Source organism: Corythoichthys intestinalis, chromosome 18 (assembly GCF_030265065.1).
Source record: "Corythoichthys intestinalis isolate RoL2023-P3 chromosome 18, ASM3026506v1, whole genome shotgun sequence".
Taxonomy (NCBI): Eukaryota; Metazoa; Chordata; class Actinopteri; order Syngnathiformes; family Syngnathidae; genus Corythoichthys; species Corythoichthys intestinalis.
In genome coordinates, this window is record NC_080412.1 from 35,609,575 (window position 1) to 35,629,239 (window position 19,665).

A 19,665-nucleotide genomic window follows, 5' to 3' on the forward strand; every position below is an offset into this window, starting at 1 on the left:
CTTCACCATCAGTTGACTAGACAGCTACTACAGAAATTGTGCCATGCCTTCCCGTGAGGGCCCGGGCCAGGCAGAACGTTGTACAGCTTCACTGCTATAACCTCAAACACACGCTGCGTTTAGACGCCGGATTTAGGTGAAAAAGACAAAAGTTTTACTGCTTACAAGCAGGCAGGAGTGTCTCAAGAGTGATTTGGTCAAGGATTCAAGGTCATTATTAAATAGCACCATGCATGCATTTTGAAACACGAGAAAAATGAATGGAAAAAATTAGCGTAACTTTAGCTTGAAATATTTATGCAAAATGAATGATAACTGCAAAATTTTTTGCTTTTAACCAAGATTCTAGACTGTTTTACGTTCATATCTATAGACATTCTGGGATTTACACATTTATTTACAAGAACTTTCAACTTAAAAAGCTCATCGTTTTGTGATGGCCGCAATATTGCATCCATACACAAGCGTAACTTCATGTTCAAATGATCAGGTAATTTTCAGCCAACTGCCTGTTTTTTTGGCAAAAAATGAGTAATTTAGACATTTCTGCGTCCATACAAAACAAAATTCGCATTTTACGTGTTTTATTTTATGTACCATTTCAATTTAAAAACGACGAAGGCCAGATACCCTGCAAGACGTGCTGAGGCAATAGTAAGATCGGAATTCAACCGAAATAAATTGTGATTGTATATAGAAAAATGCTAATTTTGCTTTTGTTGAGTAAAATTAAGATGGTTCTGCATGCTTTCCTCAAGTATGAGGTTTCTGATGTGAAAATCGAGTGATTTTATTAGCTGTTGAAAACTAAATGCACTAAATAAAACAAAACGTAAGTCGCTATTTCGGGCAAAAAGTTATATGACATGTTAAGTATTGCTATTGATGCTGAAAATATTATCTCAGCATTTGGTGATTTTTGTTATACTTGTATAAAAAAAAATAATCGGGATCTTATTAGGGAACGGCTTAAAATTATTTTTTATGTCGCTGCTCATTGAGACTCATATATGCCTAAGGGAGGTGCCTGTTTTGGTTTTAGGTTGCTAGCGGCTTTGGTTTTGAAAAAATGTGAATTATAAGTTTGTGAAAAAAGGCCCCCTACTGATCGGCCTCGAGCCCCGTGTCCCGTCAACTGATAGTGAAATCTAAGGGTACCCCAAGTAAGACAAGCAGGTGATCACTTTCATTTTTATTACTTTTTCGCCTGTCAAATTGTCGTCACTTCCAGGCGAGTGAGACTCACAAAACGGCTACCTTGAAAGGCTCCACCTTTCTCGGCCAATGTGATGCTCACATCCACCTGGTTCTGGTTTCCACATCCAGGAAATAGAGGCAACACAATATACTACCGTATTGGCCCGAATATAAGACGGTGTTTTTTTGCATTGAAAAAGAGGGGGTCGTCTTATATTCGCGGTCTAGACATTGTATCCATTCATGACGCTAGATGGCGCCAGATATCATTGAAGCGATGTTCTGTCATGACAGATCTCAGCTACTCTCCCCATTCACGACGCTAGATGGCGCCAGATACCATTGAAGCGATGTTCTGTCATGACAGATCTCAGCTACTCTTTTTAGTTTAACCAGTTTGCATTATTTTATTGCAATGTTTTTCCTATTCAGATTTGTTTCAAGACTACAGTTACAGTTAGACTTCACTTTGATGGTTAATGCAGTTATTGCGATTTTGTTGTTTTATCACATTAGACTGGTTTATTTACATTTCAAAAACCAGAAGCTATTCATTTACGAATGTGATTGGACTTTAGTTTACATATTTAAATGTTCAGATATTAAGATTTGAGGAGGCAAAATAACATGCTTTTTCTCTCAAATATATTGTTATAATCATTTGTTTCGGATGTACTGTAATTATTATTATTTTTTTTAAATTAATTTGGTGTTCAAAAAGTCTTTTTTCAAACATGAGTCTTGAAAAAGAGGGGGTCGTCTGATAGTCAGGGCCTTATATTCCGGCCAATACGGTAATATACAGTACGCAACATGTTTCTGTTTGTTTATTTCGAAGTGGTGAATGAGCAAATGAGCAACGATTGTCACTCAAGTGACGATGTTAGGCTTTCAATGTTGTTTTCTCAAGATTTTTATCAGTCACAACTCGGCGACTATATAGAGTGGGGCAAACAAGTATTTAGTCAACCACCAATTGTGCAAGTTCTCCTACTTAAAAAGATTACAGAAGCCCGTAATTGTCAACATGGGTAAACCTCAACTATGAGAGACAGAATGTGAAAAAACAGAAAATCACATTGTTTGATTTTTAAAGAATTTATTTCCAAATTAGAGTGGAAAATAAGTATTTGGTCACCTACAAACAAGCAAGATTTCTGGCTGTCAAAGAGGTCTAACTTCTTATAACGAGGTCTAACGAGGCTCCACTCGTTACCTGTATTAATGGCACCTGTTTTAACACATTATCGGTATATAATACACCTGTCCACAACTCAGTCAGTCACACTCCAAACTCCACTTTGGCCAAGACCAAAGAGCTGTGGAAGGGCACCAGAAACAAAATTGTAGACCTGCACCAGGCTGGGAAGACTGAATCTGCAATAGGTAAAACGCTTGGTGTAAAGAAATCAACTGTGGGAGCAATAATTAAAAAATGGAAGACATACAAGCCCACTGATAATCTCCCTCGATCTGGGGTTCCATGCAAGATCTCACCCCGTGGCGTTAAAATGATAACAAGAACGGTGAGCAAAAATCCCAGAACCACAGGGGGGGAACCTAGTGAATGACCTACAGAGAGCTGGGACCACAGTAACAAAGGCTACTATCAGTAACACAATGCGCCACCAGGGACTCAAATCCTGCACTGCCAGACGTGTCCCCCTGCTGAAGCCAGTACACGTCCAGGCCCGTCTGCGGTTCGCTAGAGAGCATTTGGATGATCCAGAAGAGGACTGGGAGAATGTGTTATGGTCAGATGAAACCAAAATAAAACTTTTTGGTAGAAACACAGGTTCTCGTGTTTGGAGGAGAAAGAATACTGAATCGCATCCGAAGAACACCATACCCACTGTGAAGCGTGGGGGTGGAAACATCATGCTTTGGGGCTGTTTTTCTGCAAAGCGACCAGGACGACTGATCTGTGTAAAGGAAAGAATGAATGGGGCCACGTATCAAGAGATTTTGAGGGAAAATCTCCTTCCATCAGCAAGGGCATTGAAGATGAGACGTGGCTGGGTCTTTCAGCATGACAATGATCCCAAACACACAGCCAGGGCAACAAAGGAGTGGCTTCTTAAGAAGCATTTCAAGGTCCTGGAGTGGCCTAGCCAGTCTGCAGATCTCAACCCCATAGAAAATCTGTGGAGGGAGTTGAAAGTCCGTGTTGCCCAACGACAGCCCCAACACATCACTGCTCTAGAGGAGATCTGCATGGAGGAAGGGGCCAAAATACCAGCAACAGTGTGTGAAAAGCTTGTGAAGAGTTACAGAAAACGTTTGGCCTTCGTTATTGCCAACAAAGGGTAGATAACAAAATATTGAGATGAACTTTTGGTATTGACCAAATACTTATTTTCCACCATGATTTGCAAATAAATTCTTTTGAAATTAAAAAATGTGATTTTCTGTTTTTTTTTCCACATTCTCTCTCTCATAGTTGAGGTTTACCCATGTTGACAATTATAGGCCTCGCTAATATTTTCAAGTGGGAGAACTTGCACAATTAGTGGTTGACTAAATACTTATTTGCCCCACTGTAATATGTACACACACACACACATACATAGACACAAACACTCTGTATGACTCTCCTAGAATCACATTTTAAATATGTTGGGTGTTTTGGCTCTCTCAGTCAAAAACATTCCCGACCCCTGATCTAGATTGTATACCTCGCAGACAATGAAAAGCTAGAGCTTCCTTTACGTCACTAATCTCTTGAAATTGAGTTATTATGATCATTATTTTTGCTTGCTGCACACCTGTTCAGCCACCTCACGGACACTCTGGACACTGGTGCCATACAGATGACTGTTGTATTGGCCTGCTTCGATGAAGCGATGGCTCTGGATGTCTTTCTCCATCTGTTCCCTCGAAGACACAAAGTGGTAGTCCCGCCCATCCACTTCATACTCACGTTTGGGCCGCGTGGTGTCTGTTAACAGAGCAAAAACAAAATCTCACAGTGATAGAGATTACATCTTGGCCTCATGCAGAAATCGCCTGAAAATAGCAGCGGAGCTCTGCGGCAGTGACTGACAGCGCAATTACTTACGAGGAACACACGAGCCGAACTTATCAGGGAACTCAGACAAAAGGTCGTCGTTTATCCTGTCCTTCACAGGACCCAGAATGATGATGGGCCTCGCATAGTGAACTAATGAAGAGAGAAGTGAGCGTTTACACTCAGCATTTATGGGAAATGAAAATAAAAATCCACTTTTATGGCCTGAGGAAATTGACTTGACATAATTGTTTATGGCCTTACCTTCCACTTGGGTGACGGTCTCATAACTGTGCGATGTTTTATCTCTCCCTGGTGTCAGATCAGGGAAGCAATTAGCCAGATTTCTTTTTGCCATCGTATGACATTCAGGTTGGTGTCGGCATGTTTGAATTACAATATTGGCCTTTTCAAATCCACAGAAAAGAAAGCTCGATCATTACCTTGTGTTCCCAAAGTGTCTCGCCCGTGATCCTTCATGGAAAACAAATTAAAGTTTTACACACTAGGAGATGGTTCAGATGAGTCAGTTTCAGTTGATGAACTTTATAGACCTACCCTCTCTTTGGTGTTGACACGCGACCATTCTTTTCTTTCCACCCTGCGGAGGGAAGCATATAAAAAAAAACAAATAAAAGCAGAAATTGAGAAAGTGTGTGATTAACACATTATAAATAAATCATCTTGGCTATAAAGTAGAAGCAAATGCCCCTTTTAATTTCTTAAACAACCTATAATCTTTGGTTGAATGTCAGCAGGCAGAAAGATAGTGTTTATATTTTGTCTTATTACCGGCCGGCCAAGTGTGCGTCTGACCTATGCTTGCTGGGAATGAAGCCAACCTCCTCCGCCTCGTTCTGGGGGCTGACCTTCCGCGCCTGCCACCATTCCTCATCCCCGCAGTCTAACACATGGAGAACGTCACCAAACCTGAAGCCGAGCGCCTGACTGAGGAAGCCACAGTCCGCTGTCTTGTCATAATCAAACAGAGCCCTGGAAACATCCAAGAATTGGTGCTTACACTTTATGTGAATGCTTATCACAGCGCTGTCATCAGACTTTTATCATCGTGACATGACACCTGCCATAAATACAGTGGTATGAAAAAGTATATGAACCTTTTGGAATTTCTCACATTTCTGCATAAAATCACCCATCAAATATGATCTGATCTTTTTCTAAATCACACAGATGAAAAAACAGTGTCTGCTTTAACTAAAACCACCCAAACATTTATAGGTTTTTATATTTTAATGAGGATAGTATGCAAACAATGACAGAAGGAGGAAAATAAGTAAGTGAATTATCACATTTAATATTTTGTGGCACCCCTTTGGCAGCAATAACTTCAACCAGACTGTATGAGCCATAGTGTCTATTAGTGTTGATTTTGACTATGTTAAACTATTTCTTTTGTTTAGGAGCCTGGTTATCTTCCTTTGCTTAGTATTTGACTGTCTACTCTGGTTTCTAATTGGTAGGTGTGGGCTTGGTTTTAGGTAATCAGCCTTTGACACATTTCAGCTGTTATGCCTACTTCAAATTGGGCTGTCAGAAGGAGCCAAGTCAGTTGAACACACAGAGCGAGGGGCTTAGCTGGCTCAAGGCATATTTTCTGTTGACCGTTGTTTCACTGCTGCACATTATTGTTTAGTTCTGTTTATTTGATTTAGAAACCACAAGTAGTATTGTTTGAATTTTGAGTCGGAATAAACACCTTAAACTTTAGGTTCAGTTTATGTTGAATGATTCAACGAGTCAAGAAACCCAGAGCCTTCTAAGCCTCTCGGTGGCTATTTCTCAAAAAATAGTCCCCACACAGACAATTCCTGTAACTTCAGATCAGTCTGGCACACCGATCAGGACTAATCTTGGCCCATTCTTCTCTACAAAACTGCTAGAGTTAAGCCAGATTCCTGGGATGTCTGGCATGAATCGCTGTCTTTAGGTCATGCCACAGCATCTCTCAATTGGGTTCAAGTCTGGACTTTGACTTGGCCACTCCAGAACGTGTATTTTGTTCTTCTGAAACAATTCCGAAGTTGATTTACTTCTGTGTTTTGCATCATTATCTTGTTGCAGCATTCATCCTCTTTTTAGCTTCAACCGTCTGACAGACAGCCTCAGGTTTTCCTGCAAAACATCCTGATAAACTTTGAATTCATTCTTCCATTAATGATTGAAAGTTGTCCAGGCCCTGCGGCAGCAAAACAGCCCCAAATCATGATGCTCCTTCCACCGTGCTTCACGGTGGGGATGAGGTGTTGATGTTGGCGAGCTGTTCCATTTTTCCTCCACCTATGACGTTGTGTGTTACTCCCATATACATGCATACATATATTACATACATATAGTAGTTGATGTGTGCACGGATATACTGGACTGTGCCTGTAATTTTTGGTGAGCTGTTCCATTTTTCCTCCACCTATGACGTTGTGTGTTACTCCCATATACATGCATACATATATTACATACATATAGTAGTTGATGTGTGCACGGATATACTGGACTGTGCCTGTAATTTTTGTAAGTCTTTAGCAGACACGCTAGGTTTATTTTTTTACCTATCTGATTATTCTGCGCTCAACTCTTGGCGTCATCTTTGGTGGATAGCCACTCCTTAGGAGAGAAACAACAGTGCCATACTCTCTCCATTTGTAGACAACTTTTCTGACTGTCGATTGACAGCTCTTTTGACCGAGCCATGATGCACATAAGACAAATCTTCTCATCGAGACAATTAGGTAATCAATCGAAATTAAAATACCTGAGCTTAGCCTCAAACGATTTAAAAAAAAATTAGTGAGGATCTAAGTACAACAAAAGAACAATTGGCTTACTTGCATAGCAAAAGTACGCTAGCCTAAATGTTATAAAATGCTAACATTTTTTGTTTAACACTGCTTTTTATAAATCGTCCTAACTCAAACTCCCACAAAAAAACAGGTAAATATACTTCTAAACTAAATGACGAATGAATAAACCATAAACATATAAGCTCAAACAAAAACATGCCTTACGTTGGTCTTAACAGGGAGCAGCTGGATTCAGCCATGTTAACCGAGCTATTCACTGTTGCCGCTAGATGGCAGCACTTCCCCTCAAATCAATAAAACTAAATGCAACACTTTCAAAACAAATCGTTACAGCATCACTAATTAAACGAATCATCAAAGCAGCAAAATTTGATTTGAAGCGTTTTCCTAATCGAATTACTCGAGTTAATCGATTAATCGTTGCAGAAATAGATTAAAGAGCGTGGACTTAAATTTCCATCACAGGATCATGCTAAATAACAGGACCAGTCAATGTATCTAAATAACATGCACAACCACGCCAAATGAATGCATATCCTTGTTTTGCTTAGCTTGTTGTGTTGAATCCTTTGAGATTCGTAATGAAGTTTTTTTTTTTTTCTTGAGTGGTAGACATAATTCAGACTGTTTGACAAAGCTGGCGGAGTCTTAGTTTAGGTGGCAAACTGCAGCAACCTAGACGGAGACTGGAAACTGGTCGCGTAATTGGCTGATGATGAACACGGCAACAGGAACAAATATGTGACGCATAAATAATCTTTTAAAAGAGGAATATCTTCACTTAGCCATGGAGATCCGTTTTAGAAGTGTTTCCAAAAAACATGTTTCATTTAAGATACACTACGTAACTTTTCAACCTTTATAAAATCTTTTCATAACATTTGTGATGATACGTCAACAGGCAACTAGTTGAATGACACTTCTTTTATATCTTGAGGGGGTCTGTATGACTTTCATCGGCTCCATCCTAATTAACATTGAGGATGGTGGCAGGAACCGTGCCACACGAAAAAACCTACAAATGTGCTGACAGCTTTACGGCATACGTCACTTCCCGCTTTAATGTGGGGGGGGGGTAACCACACAAAGCCACACGGTTGCTAACAGTCATATGCTATTGTTTAGCCACAACTGGATTCATTACCCTATTACTCTTGATCCTTCACACAGCCGATGGAAACAGAAATGTCATTTAATCCATCAACACGACCAGGAGATCATGATTTTAACACACTGTGCGGGTGTGTGCTGGTCTTGATTGGAAACGCAGTCTTCCTTAAGGCAAAACATTACCGCTTTTGTCCACCGGCCTTGCAAAAATCGACCAAAACTGAAAAGTTACCTCGTGGTGCTTTAATGTAATGTAGTGTGAGTTCAAATCCTACATTGTGCGCCTTTAATTGTGTTCCAATATTTGAATCGCAATTCTGAGAGTTTTTTTAAGCAGCGGTATGACATCATCAAGTCCACAATACTGTTAAGATGAGAACCATTCTTCTGTTCAAATCTAATAAGTCTCTTTGGACACTTAAACACCCGAATAATTTTGGGTTGCTGTGATGGCTTTTGGTGGTATTATTCTCAAAGCTGTGATTTAAAAAAAATTGTATTACTGTCCACAATTAAGTCTTGGGTCACTATTCGGAATAACTTGAAATTAAAATTTTGATCTAAAGACACCAAAACCCTGTTTTGTTCAAGACAAGCATACCCTGAATGCCATTTATTTCAGCGCATTTGAGCTGTTAATTACAATCCCATCCCGGAGCTTTGAATGCTCATGATAATGACTACCAGTCCACTGATTAAATGGTTCTTCCTTGAGGCAATCAAATGATTTGAGTCAGCGTATGATTATAATGCCGACACACTATAGTAAACGAAGGAGGAAAATGACATAATCCACTAGAATTCATTCGAAGTATAAATTCTAAAAATATATCTGTTTGGGATTTTGCCTTGTATTGTTGAAGGAAATGTCTTTTCTATCAAACGCGTGTCTTGTTTCCAGACCCATGCCGCCCCTTAGGCGAGCTAGGCAACTCGCAGCAGCGTCCAAAAGGGCGTCAAGAGAAATATTCAAATAATATTTGATGATAGCAGTATTCAAAAAATTATACAAAACAATAAACCAAAAGAACAACAAAACCGTTCATAATAAGTCTTTAAATAATAATGAAATCATTCTTCTAGTGCGCCTTCTGCCCGTTTCACTTTTTCCTGTGATGCGATAATTTCACCACAGACCGTAGTCTCACTCACCACCCAGCAGACCAGCAAGCTACCTGAAGGTGCTATTTTTAGCCTCCGCAATTGAGCAACGTTATGGTGACAAGTCAATTTCATGAAAAGACAAAAGCCCTCCGGGTCAGAGGAAAGAAGAGAGCTTAAACGTGAAGAAAAACAGAGGTTTGTTGTGATGATTTTTTCAACAGCATAAGCACGTAGACCAGGGGTGTCCAAACTTTTTGCAAAGTGGGCCAGATTTGGTGTGGTAAAAATGTGGGGGGCCGACCTTGGCTGACGTCCTTTACGTAGAACAATATATTTAAGCAAATTTTAGCAAGCTATAAATGTCACATTTGCTTTATTAGTTTTTTTTTTTATGAATAATTTCAACAATCCCGCAACTAGCCTTTGTGGCGTTCTCTTTCAACTCTCGGGCTCTTGTGAAATACTACTGCTGTAAAATTAAACTAGCTTCAAGTTACCTCAATGTCTCGCTATGTATCTTCCCAGTAATCTTGTCAAACATGTTAGCGTGTCTTTTTTGGTAATATCGCCTTACAGTGAACTCTTTAAAAACAGCGACTGTCTCTTTGCAAATGAGGCAGACACAGCTGTTGCATATTTTAGTGAAGAAATAGTCCAATTTCCACCTAGCGTCGGCCGTCGGCAACTTTCTTTTTTTTGTTGATTGTCGCCATTTTAGGAAATTGGGAGTAAAGTGTCACACAGGGTAATGTTGCTTAGAGTGCCGCTGCCTTTTAGTGGGTAAATGAGGAGCAGCATTTAGTGTGTAAGCTACTTCATATGCTGGTAGCAGTACTGCTGACCAATTTATCAAGTCAGTGTGTGGGCCAGACGTTCTTGATTTTATGACAGAGGCTGGGGGCCGGATGAAATTTGACCACAGGCCGCATTTGGCTCCCGGGCCGGACTTTGGACATGTGTGACGTAGACTTAGCACAACTGCAGCTAGCGGTTATTTACATAAAGTTTATATGACTTAGTGCTAAAGCAAAATTATACTGTATCATTAGCCAGGCTGTTGTTTTAAAAATATTTTCAGTATTCAGCCAGCTGTTGATTAGTTTCAGTTAAATCTACTCCACCTCCAATTTTTGAGAAATTTGGACAAAATCAATGGGGGACTAAAATTGTCTTGCTTATTTTCATGTCATGTGAATCACTTTTACCTTGTGTTAAATTGTGCATTTCAAATAAATTTGCCTTGCCTAGAAGTGCCAAGGTTAATTAAATAAATACACAATTAAATATGCAATTAATAATTTCAAAGTTCTGTGGTATGGGGGACTAAAAGTGCCACAGATTTAAATGCAAACATTTGTTATTAAATGTGTCATTAATTAATTAAAATGGTGATCACGTTCATGTAAAAAAATATTCCAATTTGTTTATTTATTTTTTGCTATCATATACAGTATTATTTAATTCATTATTATTGGATAGTCCTTTGCAGTTGCAGTGCTTCAAGAATGTATTTTCTTTTAACTACGCCCATCAAAGATAGTGGCTGGATTCAATACACAGGTACAGTAGGCTGCAAGAATTTAGGCGCTATTATGAATATGTCATGCTGGTTTCATAATCGGCAGCTATTTGACTAATACAATGTAACATTCCACTTTTTTCTCTTTGTAGATGCTCTTCTGAAATATTTTCCTTCTATCTCTGTACATCCTGGGCCATCTTTTACAGCGAACTTATCCACATCAGCACCAAGTCCAAGCCCACCAAGTCCAGGAAAGAAGTGCACCTTCCAAAACAACTGTCATATGAAAGTGCAATCGATGCTTTTGCATGAGTGAAGACAAGGTGTGTAAGGTTATAGGTCAAGGTGAAAAAAAGTTGCATATTAAAGTGTTCTGTGTGTCTTTATATAGGTTTGTGTGGGTGGGTGTTAATCATATTGTAATAACAATTGTAATTTATTTAATGCATTTGTTTTTGAAGTGTTTTTTATTGGTGCTTTTGAATCGTTATTAAAGCATTTTTCTTTTAATTTCTGCACTTGTTCGTTGTCTTTTTTTTTTTTTGTATAATAAATTACAACGAGACAAAGTGCTTTTTCAGTGTGAGTGTTTAAATATATGTGGTGAAATACTGTAAGTGGGAGGGGGGGCGCCTACAAATATGTTGCCTAGGGCAGTGTTTTTCAACCGGTGTGCCGCGGCACACTAGTGTGCCTTGAGAGATCGTCAGGTGTGCCGCGAGAAATTATCTAATGTCGCATTTATATATAAATATTGTCCGTAACTGCGTGGGCCCTTGAAGGGGCCATCAGACTGCAGAGTGGTGACGTAGCAGGAAGCAAGCAAGGAGGGAGGGAGAACGGCGTGAGAGCAAGTTAGTGGTCGCATGTTGCGGATGCCACTGTTATTTTGTTTATTATTTTCCATTGTTGCCACAATAAAGTAAGAAAGTCATCACCGACTCCTCTCCTTTCTACTTCCCCATTCAAGGCTATTACAATATATTTTTTTACGTCGTCGGGCGGAGTTGCAGTAGGAAGGAAGGAAGGAAGGAGTTGATAGAAAGTTCTTGGTCGTGTGCAGATGAGCGAAGTTTTCTCGTGTCGCGTTCAAAAACTGCTCGGATTTCTAGCCATCAACGACCTTGCTGTCCACGACAATGTGGACACCAACACATCTACTGCACATTATTTAGTTAGACTCGTCATGTGTCGATATACTCGAAAGTGTCCTTTCTATTTTATCCATATGTGATGACCGTCAATCCTCCCCCTGTGTTATATTAGAACACATTGTTGAGAACAGCAAGGTGGCTAATGGCTAAAAATCCGAGCAGTTCTTGAACGCGACATGAGCAGCACAGCGCCATTATGCCAAGCAAGTTGAAACGTCATCTCCAAGCGAAACACCCGTCGCTTCAAAACAAGTCGATGGACTATTTTGTTCGCCTTTGTGAAAACACAGAGAAACAGGCAACTCTTTTTGGTAATATAAAAACTACGAAGGAAAATGAGAAAGCCCTCAAAGCCAGTTACCTTGTTGCTAAATCTAAAAAGTCCGACACCGTGACAGACATTAATACTACCTGCCTACAAAGCCATTGTCTGCGAGATGCTTTGCCCTGATTTGGTTAAAGACATTGCTCAAGTCCCCTTGTCTGATAATTCTGAGCTTTTTCAAGCCTAACCGGTATTAAAAAAATAAAAATAAATAAAAACAAAGACTGAAAGCTGTTGAAGAATAAGGATATCGACTTTGTGTTCATCTAAACAGGCTCAATTTTCACACTGAGTAAGTATACATACTAAGAAATTATTTTATAATTGAATATACTGTACAGAAAATCATTTTGGAACATTTTTGGTTTGTGGTGTGCCGCGAGATTTTTTCCAATGTAAAAACGTGCTGTGAGTCAAAAAAGGCTAAAAAACACTGGCCTAGGGCACCAAATTGGTCAGGAACGGCCCTACTTGTTTCCATTTCTACCTGATGTAGAAGCCCCTCTTTGGGTTGCTTCTTAACGTAGTCGTCCCAGAGCCCATGCTGCTGTTCATCAGCTGCTCCCTCAAGTCGTGGATCTTAGCTTCAAAACGACTGTACTCTGACAGGGGCAAATCAGAAATCTTATTTGAAAGATTCATCAACGAAACCTTTTCGTGTATACGTACTAGGGTTTGAGCTTTACCGTCTGGTCTATACTGAGCAATGATTGTCACCGTCTGGCCAGCGTTCTTCAAAGCTGCGGCTGCCTGCTCGTGCGTGGCCATTCGCAGGTCCACGCCGTTCACCTGATGCACATATGTCAGCACAGTCAAAACGTGTGTGTTTTGTATTTGTCCGAGAACTAAACAATGCTGTCTCTTACACTGAGGATCTGATCGCCCTTATGTAGCTCTCCACTGAGGTCAGCTGGCCCTCCTGCTAGGATGAAAGAGATAAAAATCCCCTCTCCGTCCTCTCCTCCAACAATATTGAATCCCAGACCCGTGGAGCCTCGGTGAATCAGAACCCTGCGAGGTTCTCTACAAAAGAGATGGAAAGAAATTAACCAGAATAGAGAAATCCTGCTAACTTCACTTCGGCGCCATTTCTTTCTTACCTAGGGATGTCGTCATCTCCCATGAGGCCATGCAGAACAGGTGAAAAACGACTTGGTGAGGTGGGAGTGAGGGCTTGTGGGTAATCTGAGCCAAGATAGTTGGGGTGGCTAAGCTCGGTATCCATATGGGAATATGCTAGGAAAGACAATGTTTTATATGAGGTAAGGAGAGGTTGTTGCTGTTCATACTGCAATTATTGACATGCAATGGTAAGTTTTAATAACTTTATTCTGGAAAATATAACCAACACTATTGATTGCTTAGGTGTTCAATGATTTTCATGTGTGCATATGTTGTTTTTTATTGGCATGCTAAGTTGCCAATTGACTCACGCTAATTTAGCCACTCCAGAGACCTGAAACTAACAAATAACTAACAAACTACACAGAATTTGTTGAAATCAACTCCGCCAACTAATTGAACCCTCGCTAACTCGTAGATTAAGCCTGATGTCAAAAATTCCCCTCTAAAGTTAACGAGGATCGACAGATGTTAAGATTTGATGCTGCCACTGATGCTTGGAAGCCGAAGCTTCAAAGCGCTGCATGCGTTAATCATCGTTTAACTTGTTAAATAGTTACTGTGGCAACTTATTGTGTGTAACTGAGCAGCTTGAGCGGATTTGAGTGGACTCACTCAATGAAGCATTAAATAAAGACAAGCATTTTTGTACTTTATTCTTGATCAAAGATAATTCGGCGGGATAGTAACATTTTAAAACTTATCATAATTATTAAATTTGAGGTGCTTAAAAAAACATTAAAGTATTTATTATATGGCGGAAAACACTCAGGTGACTTGAAGTTCTGCTCTGAGACCCCCAATTTGGCCAAATTTCAAAATTGTCCAATTTGCATGTGTGATACATCATTGGAAAGCTTAAATTCTCAATTGTCTGGGGGAAGAAAAATTTTAAACAGGAGGGCATTTAATTTTTTTTTTTTTTTAAAACTGCGAAACCCTGTCTGGAGGTGAGAGCACGCGAGAGCAGAATTAAAGATGCCATGACTTTGACGAGATATTATCGCGTACTTACCTTGTCTCAATATGTCTATATGCTGCCATAGCAGTTTCATGGCGCATTAAGCCCCCAAAATATTTTTATGTTGTCCGTTTTACCCTGGAGACCCCCGTTTACAGACACCATGCAATCGCTTTTGTTTCAACCCAGCCATAAAAAGAAGGTGAGTAATTTTATTGATTTGGTATGTCGCTTTTAGCTTAGAATCATTAATTAAGTTCTAATATTTAGTTTCAACAAAAAATTACTTCAAAAAATTATTCACTCGCATATTTTAAACTTGTAAAAAAATTATGTTACAATGAAAAAAAATAGTGTCTGTAAATAGGTCACGGATATCTACCTCATAACTATCGCTTAACTGCATTTTTTTTTTGTTACTGTCACATTCTCCCCGATATTTTAGATGACAAATAATCGATCCAAACAAAGAAAAATTGGAAAAAAAAAACATCTAAAAGGGTAAATATTTGAAAAAGAACATCTCGGCCACTCCTTGATGTCTGCGATTTCTGCATTGCGACCCTTATTATATTATCTTATATTATATTATGTATTACCGTGTTTCACCCATAAAATCCCCAAAAAGTCCGGCTGTGGCAATTCATAGCTGTGTCTTGACACTCGGTGAGACATGCTACATGGTGTTTTTGGAACAAAACAAGGTAAGTACGCGATAATGGCTCTTAAAATCATGGTGTCATGCCCTCCTGTTCAAAAATTTTGCCCCCCCCATATTGAGATTTTAAGCTTTCCAATGATATATCAAGCATTCATTGAGGAGAATATTGAAATTTGGCCATATTGGGGGTGTCAGATTGGGTGGCGGGGCGCTACTTCGCGGTTTTTCACTTATCACGTTCTGGTCCCCTTAACAGCGAAAAACGAGGGGTCACCGTAAATCATTCATTTACTCACAAAGTAGGGATGTACTGATACCGCATACTCGTACTGATGAAAATGCTACAAAACCAACATCACTTCTCCAGCCTGAGAATTACATTCTAGCTAGGAGTCAAGTAGGCGAAATATATGACAAGAAGATTAGAAATGAATGCAAAAAGATGTCAGCAATGAAAAGTTGTTACTCTACAAAGGGTGACACTTATGTCATGTTCGGTAAAAGTAAATCCTTTTACTCATGTTCTGTCTGGGGAAAAAAATGGTATTGGCGCATCCTTAACAAAAAGCCTTGAACCTTTTGACCTCGTCTTTGAATGCACACGGTGCGCCCACATTCATCTCCTGTAAGTCAGAAAGCTGCTATGTCCTCTATTTTTAACGGCTATTCTAAATTTGGGCTTTTCAGTGGGTGTATAATCTTGGAAGAGCATTCACTAAATGCTTGGACATTTTAATACTGAACCGTCTTAGCTTCCTTGGAACATTTATGCATGTTACTTAACTTCAATGTGTTCAGATATGTTTTGAAGGTTGTCTTACTGTTGGTGAGATCTGGAGGATTATAAGAGTTGGTCAGAAACAGGTTGTTGGGCTTGGCCACCCTGAGGTACACCACCTCGGCTGTGTTCTTCAGCGCTCCCACTGCATCTTCATGCATCACGTCTTCCAGACACACGTTGTTTACCTGAGTGTTCATTATAAACAGGTCATTGAAATCAACATCGTTATATAGACGAGGTTTCTCAACATATTATAATAATAGCAACACAATGGCTTAACCAGATCATAACTACAAATTAATTCAATTCAGTTACATGAGAAATTTCTATCCCTTATGAAGACTAATATAAGTATGCTTCAGTTGCTACTTGATTAGTTCTCCAGAAGGTGGCAGTAAAGTTCTGACATTAACACTCAACATAGAGCTCATCCCACTCATTTATTTGCATAGTTATGAATGTACTGCAATTTTTGGCAATGGAAATTTGCTCTGAAATATAACTACTATACTAAATATACTACTGTATATAACTAAATATAACTTCTTTATACATTAGACAAGCATGTAAGCAATTCAAGCACATTTATATGTGGTTAGGTGTTACCTAGTTACATTGGTGGCCAGAGGTGGGTAGAGTAGCCAAATATTTTACTCAAATAAGAGTCTCGTTATATCTAAATAATATTACTCAAGTAAAAGTAGTCATCCAAAAATTTACAAGTTAAAAAATTATTCGTTGAGAAGAATACAGTACTCAAGAATTGAGTAACATTGTGAGTAACTGCTTACAATGTCTGCTTTTTAAAAAAGTTTTTTTTTGCCAGCACAACTTTATCTATACGAACTGTTGTTATTATTATACTACAGCAGTACCTCTCCTTATGAAATCAATTGCTTCTGGAAGTAGTTTTTCAAACTGAAAGTTCTGTACGTAAAGACGCGTTTTCCATGTAAATGCCTTAATCTGTTTCAAACCCCCCAAATTCAGCCACAAACCTTTTATGATTTATAAAAATGTATCAAAACATGTAATAAATACATGTTACAATTAGGATTATTGCACAATAAACAAAATGAGGGCTGTTCATCATTTAAAAAACAAAGAGTCATTTACCATTTAACTGCAGTCTTCATCTCCTTTTGCCCTCATCAATCACCAAATGTTTGAATTTTTGCACAAATTCGTCAGCCGCTTTGTGGTCGGCGCTACTTGCCTCACCATGCCGATGTGAATTCCGGTCATCTTTTTGAACTTCTCGAACCAGCCTGAGATGCCTTAAACTCCCATTGTTGTTCTTGCGCCGACGTTTTAATAACGTGCCAATTGTTGATGTATTAAATGGTGTTATACTTATAGAGCGCTCTTCCACCTTTCAAGGCGCTCAAAGCGCTTTACACTATCTCGCCATCCACCTACTGGTGACGCAGCACCAGGAGCAACGTGGGGTTCAGTATCTTGCTTAAGGACACTTAGGCGAGTTCATCAGGGCGGAGAATTGAACCCACAACCTCTGTGTTGGGGGACAACTACTCTACCACTGAGCCACGCCACCCCACAGGAGATATGGTATTACTGCCATATTCTTTGACGAGATCGTCCAAAGCCACATACACATACATTTTACACGGTTAGCCAAATGGAGATGCTCGGCATTAGCCAATGGCAGAGCAGCTACTGTATGAGTATGTTACTTTCAGTAAACTCTAGGACAGGGGTCCCCATCTGCCGGGCCGTGGACCGGTACCGGTCCGTGGCGCATTTGCTACCGGGCCGCACAGAAATAATAATTTAATAACGACCGCATTCTGGCCGAATTAACCCTGTGCCCCTGCTTAACACACTAATATCTCTGTCTACTCTAGATATAATACTACGGGATAGATTACAATGTTGTCATAGAAGTCCATTGATTGGACGGCTAGCAGTACATCTTGTTTGTGCATATAATATATCTATATGCGCTTATCCTCGATAATAGCGTATTACTAGGCCGCGGGCGCAGCACATTTGTTCCCAGAAATAATTAGCCCCCACACGAGCGAAGATAACTGGAAAACAGACTTCTTTGGAGATCTTTTTACAGCGAAAAGTATGTTTTTACGGCGAAAACGACGAGCCTACAACCTTATTAAACGTACATTTGAGACAACAACTCTACCGAGGTTCTGGATTAAAGTCATTCTGGAATATCCTGACATCGCGACAAGAGCATTGAAAACCTTGCTACAATTTCCAACATCGTATCTTTGTGAAGCGGGCTTCTTAATTCATGTTTAACGACAAGGCGAAGTCGTTAATGGTGAGCGTGGTGTGCAGCTGTTGTGTGCAGCTTACATGGCAGGACGAATCTGAGGAGAACTTTTCTACAAGTCCTTCCATGAGCAAACGTAAGTTAATATTCCTTTCTTTCAGGAAAGTTTGTTGTGTTTACTTTGGAATCGCTGCATTTGTGCATTTTGCGGCTATGTTTAACGTTACGCACATGCGCAGAACCGCATCGTTGCAATTTTTGATGGGTCGTAAAATTTGTCAGAACACCGGTCCGTAAAAAAAAAAGACCCAAATAACACCGGTCCGTGGTGCAGAAAAGGTTGGGGACCCCTGCTCTAGGACATACACGCAGGTCTCCACACTGTGCTGTATTTCCGCCTTTCATAACCTGAAATTTCACTCGTAACAAGAGCCCCCCCCCCCCCCAAATTAGGCGTGTGGTAACCTGAAAATATCGTTTGTAGAGACGTTCATAAGTAGAGGTACCACTGCATACTCAGAGACGTAGCAAGGGTCCCCAGGCAACAAGCAACATGGGGCCCTTCGAGCGTGTGCATGTAAGGGGGACAGTTCGACTTGAAGCAATAGATGAAAGAGTAGCAACACAAAAATACCACCATCGGATGCGGAGGTATAGACCCTACTCACATGACGTCACAACCACGCCTCCGCGCCATGTTGTCCGTCTACTCGTCATGTTAACGCATTACCGCTTCGTAAATTCCTCCTATTATGGCGTTTTTCTGCTCGTTAACATTAATAATCATAATGGTGAAGGCGTGTGTGGCAGTTGGTTGCAGTAACAGAGAAGATAGACGGAGAGACTTGAAGTTCTACCGTATTCCGAGAGACCCGGAGAGGAGAGCGAGATGGACTGCTGCAATTCGACGAGAAAACTGGGCTCCAAACGATTACCACAGATTATGTAGTAGTCATTTTATATCTGGTAAGATGCATTTAATATATATTCAGAGGGTTTTGGGCTGACAACCACAATTAAGATCATTGCGAGGCTAATCGCCGACAACATACAGTTTCAAATTCAAGATGCTTATTTCTTCCATCATCATTACATTTTGAATAATATTTAGCTGGTACCAAGTGAAAGAAGCTGGCCTCGTCTACGGATCATCAGTTAAACAGGTGTGTCCAAACCTTTTGCAAAGGGGGCCATATTTGGTGTGGTAAAAATGTGGGGGGCTACCTTGGCTGATTCACATAGAACAATATATTTAAACAAATTTTAGCAAGCCCTTCTGTGTGTCACATTTACTTTATTTTTTTTTTCATTAATTCATAATTTCAACAATCTCGCCTTTGTGGCGTTGTCTTTCGACACTCGGCCTCTTGCGAAATACTGCTGCTGTGAAATTAAACTAGCTTCTAGTTGCTATAATTTCTCGCTGCGAATCTTCCCTGTAATGTTGTACATGTCAGCGTGTCTTGTTCGGTAATATTATCGCGTCACATCGAACTCTTTAAAAACAGCGACTGTCTCTTTGCAAATGAGGCAGACACAGTTGTTGCGTGTTTTATTGAAGAAATAGTCCAATATCCACCTACCCTTGAAGCGTCGGCCATCGCAGTCAACTTTTTTTTTTTTTATTGATTGTCGCCATTTTAGAAAATTG

General features: G+C 39.9%; 1 protein-coding gene across 7 annotated transcripts in view; it reads right to left on the reverse strand.

The window, feature by feature from the left end:
* The window catches only part of LOC130906104 (disks large homolog 4), a 163,394-nt gene that overhangs the window by 8,361 nt on the left and 135,368 nt on the right, over positions 1–19,665 (reverse strand). For 5 of the 7 annotated variants that reach the window (XM_057820043.1, XM_057820045.1, XM_057820047.1 and 2 more), the window contains 10 exons: positions 15,801–15,945; positions 13,336–13,471; positions 13,102–13,258; positions 12,723–13,024; positions 5,021–5,197; positions 4,763–4,805; positions 4,648–4,678; positions 4,469–4,516; positions 4,256–4,357; positions 3,963–4,135 (listed from right to left, as the gene is read on the reverse strand). In XM_057820043.1, coding sequence (XP_057676026.1) covers positions 3,963–4,135; positions 4,256–4,357; positions 4,469–4,516; positions 4,648–4,678; positions 4,763–4,805; positions 5,021–5,197; positions 12,723–13,024; positions 13,102–13,258; positions 13,336–13,471; positions 15,801–15,945 — 1,314 coding nt within the window. The remainder of the gene's footprint in view (positions 1–3,962; positions 4,136–4,255; positions 4,358–4,468; positions 4,517–4,647; positions 4,679–4,762; positions 4,806–5,020; positions 5,198–12,722; positions 13,025–13,101; positions 13,259–13,335; positions 13,472–15,800; positions 15,946–19,665) is intronic. The other 2 variants (XM_057820048.1, XM_057820046.1) reach the window with 1 other exon arrangement.